The sequence below is a fragment of the Physella acuta genome, unplaced genomic scaffold (assembly GCF_028476545.2).
Source record: "Physella acuta isolate Inbredline_101_S28 unplaced genomic scaffold, ASM2847654v3 ptg000579l, whole genome shotgun sequence".
Lineage (NCBI taxonomy): Eukaryota > Metazoa > Mollusca > Gastropoda > Physidae > Physella > Physella acuta.
Window position 1 is genome coordinate 394,437 of NW_026732098.1, and position 12,096 is coordinate 406,532.

Here is a 12,096-nt window from a genome sequence, read left to right on the forward strand (position 1 = left end):
GCCACATCGATCACGCTACAAGAGTGTCACGGCGCAGTAAGGTCAATCATCTTTAATGACCTGCTAGATAACCAGATAGATCTGATGCCTGTAACTTCACAAATAAAACACAACTTAAAGTTGGCTACTAACCTACCCTTTTTAGTCCTTCTATTTCAAAACTTGTGGTTATTTCTTCAACCTGTCTTAAATGTGTATAATAATAAGTTAGTGGTTATCTTAATTGGGTACTTAAGTGCACCTTCATTACTTGAGTGGTGTTGTTAGATAATGTCAAGTTAATGTAATTGTAAAGCATTTCATTATCTTAAACTTATCTTGTTTGCGTGACTTGTGTGGCTAGCATTTGTTTTGTTCCTGAGTTTCGTTCACACATGCCCGGATCTAAGATGGCTCCATTGATATGGTTTATGTGTCTGTATTTCCTCGCTCAACAAGTCACTTCAGGTTGTAAGTTTTATTTAAAATTTGCTCATTGACAAATGAGTTTGAAACAAAGTAAGCCTACTAGTCACTTGGCTGGAAAAAACAGCTTCTATCAAATTTAATCCAACATATTTAAATGCATTGCGTATTTCTTATATTTATGTTATGTCGCTCACGAAATCCCTTGCATAGGTTTAGACAAAAGCTTTTATTAAAGAACAAATTTATATTATTTTTATTTTTGTTTATTTTTAAAGCATTTAAAAGCGTATTATTAAAAATAGTTTTACATTCATTTTTATTAATATCGTGCAATACAAATCGCAAAACACCAACAAATATAAATACGATATCAACACGATGACTATTTTTACATAAGTTCAAAAAATGTTAAATTCGGTTACACTTGATCAGGAAAACATCCTTAACACATAGTGAAAGTAGAATTGGTGTCTTCAAATTTATAAATAATATTTGTTCTAAAATTCCATAATGAGACAATTAAATAAATTTCCGATTATGAATTTTAGAAAAAAAAACGATAATGTACAAAGTTCCGTGAAATAAAAGTAATGGAAATAACTGGCTAGATATAGATCTAGTATTTACAAACACGTGGTTTTAAAAAGAATTCGCAAAGAAACCAGTGCCAATATAAATATTTGTTTGTTTTTTAAGCTGAATTAATACAGGGAAACCAGGTACTGTCAGCATTGACCACACCACTTCCGGCCCACGTGACTGGTCCTATACCATCAACATCTCGCCATATCTCGTCCACTGTCCTGCCGTCGTGTGAGTTTAAAACGTTATGTAACTACATCAGTTACCATGACGACCACACTAACATCAGCTGGGTATTGGCTAATGCTTCATACAGACCAATGAGCAACTTTTGGGACCCCCATGCTTTGGAACGTAGGTGTTTTGTGTAAATCTGATATTGCTTTTTATTATCATAACAATATCAATATCATAATAATACATAATAAATGGATCCTACGTTTTTATTTTCTGTTGTATTCCCTACAATAAATTGTAAATTAATTAAATTTGTTATAAAGTTCTGGTGTAGTTTCTTCAAATGTATTCTAGTATTGCACCGATATTTACAATTGAATACAAAAAGCTGACAATGCTTCGTCTCGTGAGCGTAGACAGACGGACGAAAAGATGATAGATCCTTTTTTTAAAGTCATTTGACTCTAATGCTTCGACAGCAAGTTATGTAAGAAAGGAAGAATTGCAAGAGAAATCCACTTCTTAATATTTTACAATTTCCTTACTTAGAGGTAATTCGTATTTTGATTCATTTTATCTTCTTCTCCAGAAACCTCCTACGTGTACCTGGATGTCAGACACGGCGCCCCCATGGGAAGTAAAGCAATGTTGAGTGCTGAGATAGGAAGTGACGTCACTGCCATCAATGTCCAGTTCCATTACGCAATCTCTGGTAGGGACAAGTACAGCCTGAAAGTCTATCTCCAGTCTACACCAGGCTATGGTCCAAACTACACAACTGATGACGTCGTCTTTAGTTTAGACAACATCAGTGCAGCTTTTACCTGGCAAAATGCCACGTTTTCTACCTGTGTCAATGGCAGACGTTATGTGAGTAATTTAAATTTACGAAGAAACTACACAGAACAAACTCCATACCTTAAATGTTTACAGTTTAACTTTAAAAACAAAGCCGCTTATATACATATATATATATATATATATATATATATATATATATATATATATATATATATATATATATATATATATATATGTATTAAAATACCCAGGTGTATTAACTATTTTAATCGCAATTTAAGATTGTGATTTACAGTTTTGTGTAAGTAAGCATAAAATTGAGTAAACCATTTATTAAATTTTCAGATTTCCTTTGAAAGTTCAAAAGCTGGAGGTTATGCCACTGTATCGATTGATGGTATTGACATTACACCATCTAAAATGGAATGTGATTTAGTCCAATCAGATTTAGTAACAACACCATCCATCACTTCCACAGTGACCACTACCACTACACCAACAACAACCAACACATCAACAACTATGTTTACATTAATAAATCATACCCCTTCAATAATGACCACCAACACACCAAAAACCACCTTTCCAACAAATGCCACCATACGTACATCCCCCTCTACCCCATCACCAGACAATTATTCTAATCTATTTCTGTTTTCGCCAAACAACACTAAACCATCCACCAACACCACCACATTAACTTCAACCACTACGACAACATCAGGCAACACAACGACCACGACCACAACCACCACCACTACTACAATCACAACAGACGATAAAACAACCACCAATGCCACAACCATAACCACAACATCGACCATAATTATTAAAACCACCAACCACTAAACCACCCATCTTTGTTACCCACAACTATAGTACACCCCTACAAAACTCTAGTTGTATGACAACATTGCCAACAATAATACTGTTTTCACCTTTATAACATTAGTGCACGACATAGTTGTATGTAGTAGTGGAAATTATTAATCAGGAGTTTACATTATTAACTGCACATGTTTGTGTGTTGTTTTTTTAAGTGTATATTATAATTTGTTATTGTTTGTATTTGTTTCTACCTTGTTTCTGATTTTGTTTATATCAGCTTTAGAAATATTCGTCGTATATTTAAAAGTTTATATGTGTCTTGCTTAAAAACCTGTTACGTATCTTGAAGAGATAATAAGTCTTTGTTGATGAAAGAAAGTAAATAAAATCAGAAAACTCTAAAGTCTTATCTTTAAACTTCTACTGTGTTGACTGTGATTGTTAAATTGTTAAATACATATAAGTATATATATATATATATATATATATATGTATATATATATTTATATATATATATATATATATATATATATAATGTGTGTGTGGGGGTGAGTGTGTGTGTGTATGTATAAATATATATATATATATATATATGTATATATATATATATATATATATATATATATATATATATATATATATATATATATATATATATATATGGCCACCTAGTATTCGACATGGAGATGATTTTAGAGATTCAAAAGCGGCAGGCCATTTTCTTTAAACTATTCTTCTTCTTCGCAAACAATTTAAAATCAAAGATAATGAAAGGTGGTTTTTTTTTTTCATTCTCGATCCTTATTCTTATTTAGGACCCCCATTCCCCTAATCGAGGATTTACGTAGAATTATTTAATAGCAAATATTCATAATTTTAAAAAATTCTTACGTAAAGTGATACCACTGTAGTGTCTTCAACAGCCGTAAATGAGGCTTTCTTTTATTTAGGGATCCCGAGGGTCGAGATTAAACGTGACCTAATACACGACAACCTAGGCCACTGGTTTTCTTCATTTAAATGTGGTGTTGTGTCCACTTTTATATCGTAGTCCTGCTAAACCAAAAATAGTCATATTATTATACTTTTGATGTTTTTACGAAATAAATTATTTTTTATACGTAGACACAACTGTACCTATGCCTATAATACAAGGGAAACAACTCGCCTAAAGCAGTTATTTGTATTAAAAATTATCCGGTCACCTCCCCTTCCATTGATTTAAAAAATGTGTGGCCTTCATGGTGATACAAACATCAGCTGATAGACCAGCTGTTATCACTTGCTAATACCAAGGGTCAACAGGTCACGTTGTCACGTGTTTACAAATCAGTTGTAATTTGTTTGTACTTTAGTGAATACGTTTGAATGTGAATGTGACTTTAGTAACTGATATTCACACAGTGTTTTAAAATGTGTGCATACAATTGCCATTACATGTTACATGAGGACTGTCCCTTGGTTAACTATGCTTAAGGTCAGGGGTCATAAAACATCTAGCAGTAAATATATGGGACATAACTCAGAAACAGTGTACATAACTCAACGTTTCTGTTAATTCTTAGTGGTGCTCATTTGATGGTTATACGAATATAACATTTCTTCTCAAAATCTAATAGAAAGTAGTATATCTAAGAATGTGGTAAATAATATTTTAAAATGTCAAAAAGTAAATGATCTTAAAAAAACTAGATTTAAAATTTGGACTAAACTTGCTAATATTTTGCTCAAGAATGTTAGAAATGTAGGTTTTTTTTTAGGAAATTAAAAATGTTTCCTTGTACAGTTCATTGTTTTAAAGTCAATATATCTTCGTTTTGTGCTGAGAGTAATAGTAATGATATCTCTTCAGTCCTAGCGATTCATTGGGCAGATGAAGTGGAGTTAATGTCTCTTGACCTCAGCTATAAAGGGATAATATGGTCAGCACTATGCCCAGTCGCCTCTACTGTTTCTCACCTGAGTTAGGTACCCTTCAGTGTTGGGTGGGCTCAGGGACGTTCCGTTAACTTGAACCCGGATTCGAACTCGAAACTATCGGTTTAGCAGTCTAGCGCTCCACCGCTATGCTACGCCGTCCCATGCTGGTAGTAATGAATAGATTGATAATGGCTGTCAATCAGTTCAATATTTTAAAACTTTCACTGTTGTATACAGATGTTGTGCTAGTTACGGTGTGTATAGATATGTCTTAACCACGAACAAATAAGATAAGCAAATAGAAACTTACCATTAACATGTGACATGGTGGCCTGCAGGCAAGACTCCACACATGCTGCAGACTATAATTATATCAAGAATTTAATGGGAAAATTTTACAAATGGAAAAATAAAATTACGGCAAAATAAATCATTGTCCAAGTTTAAGAACAATGTGGATATGTGATTACCTGGATCATATATATATATATATATATATATATATATATATATATATATATATATATATATATATATATATATATATATATATAGTGAATTAACGAACGTTGTCTTAATATCCGGTATGAAATATTAAATAATTGATGTCTGTTTAAAATGTTTTCAAAATAAATAAAATCTTAAATTTTAAAAAATATTATATTACAATGTTTGTTTTGATTAATTTCAACTAAAATTAAACGAGAGAAATTTCCTTTATTCATCACAACACAGCCACACACAAGAGTGCCAAAAAGTTTCTTCCATCTAAAATAACTGTCATTGTTTCCACCTTTCGATTGTTTTAGCCTATCTCGTCCAGTATCTAGCATTGTTATCTTGTACAGATAACTTTATCTATTTTGGGCACGTCCCTTTAGATAGAGCGCCAATAAAAAATATATCACTGCGACCAGTTGACGAAATTTATTTCCTGTCAATGATGCCCTGATTGTATTATTTCCGTCAATCATGGATTCAATTTCCTACACGTATTCCTTCTCTATTCGTGTATGTTTAGTTTTGTGTATATTATGTTATGTACACGCAGCTTTAGAGGGTAAGTTAATAGTTTTAAAATGGCTATAAAATGCAAATAATCACAAATAATTAAATAAAATTCATAACGTGTATGATACAACAGAATTAAGCATTTGTACGTCTAAGGGCATTGTAAAACTCTGGTAAGATACAATCTGATCATCGACCAGCTACAGATCGATGCCAAGCACACCGAACTTAGTTATCACAAAACTCAACATGTGTTCACTTTTGTGATCCAGTTTTATTGAATAAGAACCATTTTTGTGAAAACTGGCTCAGTAAACTACACACACGCAAAGCACCTGATCCGACAAACAGGCATGGTTTAGTACACTTCAGTTTAAAAATCTAAGGTACTTTAAATCTATAGAAGACTGAGCTCACTTCTTGTGATTTAACCCTTTTTTATGTAATGAAGTTCTGAATGAAATTGTGTCTTAAACAATGTATTATTTTATTCCTTTTGGCACTCGTCGAATGAAATGTCGTTCATTTTTAATGACCGAAATACATATTGGTCCTTATAACTACTGTCAAAATCTGAATTGTAAAATGTATTACCTAATGTATTTGGGAAAAAATAAAATTATATATGTTTATAATGTAACAGTAAATGCCTTAGTGGACTAAGATATCTTTTCAATACATTTTAGCGACCAACGCTTTTATACAATAGTTAAGGTAATTTATATTTATTTTCTTATTATTAGGGCAAGAAAATAACTTTTTTTCTCTCGCCTATTGTTATTATTTGGACACCTCTCTCCCTCTAACAAATATTAACGGGTGTACGAGTGTGGACCAATAGTATATGATATATTCAGCCACTAATATCCCATTATGTAATACACAATAGAAAAGTATGAACTGTTTCTTATTAAAGTTTCAAATGTAGTGATCTCCCCTTCGTGTGATTTCTCAACACTGTGTGGCTACAAAAGTTACCATGAAGGCAACACAAACATCAACTGGGTCCTGGCTAATGGGACGGTCAAACCTATAGCGACCCCGTGGAGACCTCCAGGGTCTACCGACCGTAAGTGAATAGATCACTTTTAATTGGATATTATTTTTGTGAATATAACAAAATATTAGCTAAGGTTAAAACATTTTAAACGTTACAAAAATGGTTACCCTAATCCCCCTCAATTTTCGGCTTTAAATACCTACCTGTGTCTCATATTGTGTCCAATGTGCCCGGCGACTGTTGGGCAAAAAGCGCTAACTTATTAAAAAAAAAACTATTTAATAAATTATTTTAAGCGTAAAGATTAAGAAGGATGTTCTCTTTCAGAAAGCTACTACGTGTACCTGGACCATAAAACTAACACACCTGTAGGAAGTAAAGGGTTATTGAGTGCAGAAATTCAACCAGGCGTGAAGGCCATAACGGTAGAGTTCCATTACGCAACTAACGGCATGTCCAAACAACAGCTGAATGTTTACCTGCAGTCTACACCTGGGTATGGTCCAAGCTACAAGACTGACCCACTAGTCTTTACACTTAACAATGTTAGCACGTTTTATGCTTGGAAAAACGCCATGTTTTCTACTTGTCTCAACGGATCACGTTATGTAAGTTTGTAGTAAGAAATTATTACCCTCAAACCATTAAGCTTACAAAGACATGCTATCGTGTATCAATATAACACAGCATTAAGATTGTTTTCAGCTCTCATTTGAAACAACTGTGATGTCGACGATGGCGGATACCATGTCACTAGACGGTATCAAAGTAACACCAGCTGACCTGACATGCGCAGACAGTCCAGTGACCACACCACTTCCGGCCCACGTGACTGGTCCTATACCATCAACATCTCGCCATATCTCGTCCACTGTCCTGCCGTCGTGTGAGTTTAAAACGTTATGTAACTACACCAGTTACCATGACGACCACACTAACATCAACTGGGTACTGGCTACTGCCACAGTAAAACCAATGCTCAGTCCCTGGGATCCTCAAGCCTCAGAACGTAGGTTTTGTTTATATTACAAGCTAAAATATGATTCAAAAAGAACTTTTATTACACTGAACTTATCACTAAAATCGATATTATATGACCTTCCTCTCTAAACTTGTAAGTGTTACCCGCCCCCCTCCAGAAACCTCCTACGTGTACCTGGATGTCAGACATGGCGCCCCCATGGGAAGTAAAGCAATGTTGAGTGCTGAGATAGGAAGTGACGTCACTGCCATCAATGTCCAGTTCCATTATGGTATTTCTAGTATAGACAAGTACAGTCTGAAAGTCTATCTCCAGTCTATACCAGGCTATGGTCCAGGCTACACAACTGATGACGTCGTCTTTAGTTTAGACAACATCAGTGCAGCTTATACCTGGAAAAGTGCCACTTTTTCTACCTGTGTCCATGGCAGACGTTATGTGAGTGATGTAATTTATACATCTGTAATATTTAAACTGATGTGCTCGTGATACGTGTTTATAAAAAAAATCGCTTATTTATATTGTCACTAAAATCAAACACCGTTCAATTCCAGCCCCTATATCTTTTTATCAAAGTGACGGCATCACACTTTACCAAAGTACTTCATTAGTCTTTGTCCTATTCTCTGTAGAGGTCATTCGTCATACTTGCATACTCCCATCGATTCATCGACTGATCATGTCTCTGTCTTATTAGGAATTTCTATCGGCACTCTGCTGAGCGGCTCCCCTCTGATACGTGTATACCATGATCATTGGGTGTCTTTCGCATCGGTGTTTTCTTCCCGATGATACTCACTGTCTAATACATAGTTTGAATGTTTTAGATCTACAATAAGGTGGGTGGGTGTTATGTCCTGACCATTTCAATTTTCAAATGGAAGGATTTATGCAACATTTCAATGCATAAGCATTTATCCATGATGCTGAGACATGAATTTTAATTTGTATTAATGACCCTCAACAAGTTGACAAAATCTTTTCATTATTAATGTTTACGTGCCTTTAAAAAATCGTGGGTTTTTTATAGTTTGCCATCAATGCAGCGTAACCAAAATTTAAAAAAAAAACTCTTAAGCCTGAAAATACTGCAGAAATTTTATATTTTTTAGAATCAATGTTATAAAAGTTGAAAAACAATAAAATATGAAAGAAAAATGTTTAAGTTTAAGTTTAAGGCTACAATTCTATTTATTTATTTTATTTATTTATTCATTATTTATTTTCATCAAGCCTAAGTTATAATCTGAAGTTTCACTTCGTAAGACAAACATTGCTTAACTGTACAAACACTCCGTGATCGATATTCTGAAAACCCCACTTATTTATAAATCTCATAGTAATGTGTTTTCAAAACAATTTTCAACGTAAAAATAATTTGCAACATCACCTAATTCTGACATTTTATTCTGATATTCAGTCATTAATTGTAAACAACCAAATTGTTTTTGGATTATTAATTTTTTGTAAGTTACCGAAAATACTAAAAGTATCAGATATATCCAATCGTCAGTGAAATACAACAAAATTTTAAGTCATAAATTTATTTTAAAAACACCGCACTTGGTTTATTTTAAAAATATTGAATAGGCCTCAAAATGTCGAGACTATTCTCGATTGGGTCCATTGTTGGAGTCTCTACGTAATTGAATTCTACACTGGTTTCTAACAAAAAAGAATTTTTGATAGTCAATTTTCACGTATGCATTTTTCAGCACTACTTAGATTAGACTCCATGTTTTATGGTGGCTTATTTATGTAAATATTTAAATTGTTTTCATTATTTGACACGATAAACGCTTATTGCTGTTGGTGGCTTTTTTCGTTTACATAATTAATATTAAAAAAAAACATTAAACAAGGTTTAAGTCGTCTACTTTTTGTACAATTCAGTTTTTGCAGTTCAAAAAGAGGTTTTCAATTTTCTGCTACCCGTTTTTGAGCACTCAAGGTTCGGCAACCGCACCCCTTCCCCTAACTTCGCACATGCATATATATCTTTTAAAAAAACACTTAAGTGGTGCCTATCACCTGTTAACTACTCTTACACCCCCACTTCCACAAACACTTTCCCACATTTATAAAAGCTATTATTCAGATATATTACGTTAGTTGGCTGTTATGTATCAGAGATAAATGAAATAAACTACCGTGCTCAGATTAATGCGTATGTTTTTATAAGGCGTATTTTTAAATGACCTATCAGTTTGTCTTTTAGCAATGCTTATATTTAAATGTCATGCTTGACCTTCATCTCAGCTTCGAGTTTCACGTCAAAGAAATATTTGAGCGATCTTTCCTTTTTTTTCGCATTGAGTTTCTGTCACTAGATCTTAATGCTCCTAATACCATGTGTTTATGCTGCTGTTTCTGGTGTAATTAAAGCGGTGTAATTCAAAGCTAAGTTCTCTTCTCATCTACTTCCTAATAGTGCTTAACACCATTGAGTACCTTGTATGCAAAAATAAGTTGTCTTGGACAGCGTAACGCTAATGAGATTATCTTACAAACACTTTCAGATTTCTTTCGAAAGTTCAAAAGCTGCCGGCTATGCTACAATATCAATTGATGGAATAAACATAACACCTTCTGACATGGAATGTTATATACCTACAACAACTACCACAACGCCAACAACTACCACCACTACACCAACAACTACCACCAGTACACCAACACCAACTACCACCACACCAACAACTACGTCTACGACATCAGCTACCACAACACTAACAACAACTACCACCACACCAACAAAACTTACGACACCTACAACTACAATCACACCAACAGAAATCACGACACCACCAGCTACAACCACGCCAACAATTAACACCACAGCAACAACAACTACCTCCACGCCTAGAACAACTACTAGTGAGCAAACGATAACTGTCACTACAAAAGCAATTGTTATTACGGCAATATCTACAACTATACCAACAGCTACCATTACACCAACAATAACTAAGACCACTTCAACAAACACTACAGTCTTTTCTACACCCACAACAAGCACCATGGCAACATCAAAGACCACCCCAACCACCATCTCATCAACTACATCTGAGCCAACACCCAGAACATCTACAACATCAACAATTTCAACAACTACCATAAACAAATCGACAAGCACGAAGACGGCCTTAAGCACAAGATCTGCCTTGGTTACGCCTAGCCAAATACCTCTAGGCACAAGTGAGTTGCACGTAATTAAACTATGTTAGCAGCATGTGTTGTGTTCAGTAAGTGTTGCAGTCGAAGTTTTATGTGTGCCTTTAAATAAAGAGAGCGAAAATTAAGATGTCGAGGAACTTATGCGATTAAAAAATTAAACCTAGGATATCTCTACTAATTTTCTGTCAGTGGACTCAAATATATCAAAATACACAAGCACTTCTTTGTTTATGTCCATTCATCAATTTAAAATCCCATCAATTATTTCCGAAGCTCCCATATGCAGAATCCATTTCTTTATTCAATACAATTTGGTTAAGATTATCCATGGTTTTCGCTTTTCTGGGTTGCTGGTTCTTAAGACATTTATTTTATAAATACACACAGTTGCATGGGAAAATATAAAATAGGCAGCGGACATACAAAGTATCCATTGAAACACTGGTAGTTGGTGATGTGTAATCAAATGAATTTGGGAAAAAATAAAATTAGATATTTTTATAATATATCAGTAAATTCCTTAGTGGACTAAGATATCTTTTCAATACATTTTAGCGACCAACGCTTTTATACAATAGTTAAGGTAATTTATATTTAATTTCTTATTATTAGGGCAAGAAAATAACTTTTTTTCTCTCGCCTATTGTTATTATTTGGACACCTCTCTCTCTCTAACAAATATTAACGGGTGTACGAGTGTAGACCAGTAGTGAATGATATATTCAGCCGCTAATATCCCATTATGTAATACACAATAGAAAAGTATTAACTGTTTCAAATGTAGTGATCTCCCCTTCGTGTGATTTCTCAACACTGTGTGGCTACAAAAGTTACCATGAAGGCAACACAAACATCAACTGGGTCCTGGCTAATGGGATGGTCAAACCTATAGCGACCCCGTGGAGACCTCCAGGGTCTACCGACCGTAAGTGAATAGATCACTTTTAATTGGATATTATTTTTGTGAATATAACAAAATATTAGCTAAGGTTAAAACATTTTAAACGTTACAAAAATGGTTACCCTAATCCCCCTCAATTTTCGGCTTTAAATACCTACCTGTGTCTCATATTGTGTCCAATGTGCCCGGCGACTGTTGGGCAAAAAGCGCTAACTTATTAAAAAAAACTATTTAATAAATTATTTTAAGCGTAAAGATTCAGATGGATGTTCTCTTTCAGAAAGCTACTACGTGTATCTGGACCATAAA

General features: G+C 34.0%; 2 protein-coding genes across 3 annotated transcripts in view; both read left to right on the plus strand.

The window, feature by feature from the left end:
* The window catches only part of LOC131946990 (mucin-5AC-like), a 39,820-nt gene that overhangs the window by 13,839 nt on the left and 13,885 nt on the right, over positions 1-12,096 (plus strand). The gene's annotated exons all lie outside the window — the stretch shown is intronic.
* On the plus strand, positions 338-3,154 carry LOC131946998 (uncharacterized). 2 transcript variants are annotated; one of them, XM_059308077.1, is made up of 4 exons: positions 338-450; positions 1,105-1,344; positions 1,757-2,037; positions 2,314-3,154. In XM_059308077.1, exons 1-4 carry the CDS (start codon positions 375-377, stop codon positions 2,815-2,817), a joined length of 1,101 nt encoding a protein of 366 aa, XP_059164060.1. In that variant the 5' UTR covers positions 338-374; the 3' UTR covers positions 2,818-3,154. The 2 variants fall into 2 exon arrangements, with proteins under 2 accessions (XP_059164060.1, XP_059164061.1); XM_059308078.1 differs by having other exon boundaries at positions 338-447.

What these genes read in the sequence shown, in the direction of transcription:
- LOC131946998 (XM_059308077.1), top strand. Translation starts at nt 375, where the DNA reads ATGCCCGGATCTAAGATGGCTCCATTGATATGGTTTATGTGTCTGTAT. An exon ending in GGACCCCCATGCTTTGGAAC is followed by an intron (nt 1,345 to 1,756) that starts GTAGGTGTTTTG and finishes CTTCTTCTCCAG; the next exon opens with AAACCTCCTACGTGTACCTG. An exon ending in GTGTCAATGGCAGACGTTAT is followed by an intron (nt 2,038 to 2,313) that starts GTGAGTAATTTA and finishes TTAAATTTTCAG; the next exon opens with ATTTCCTTTGAAAGTTCAAA.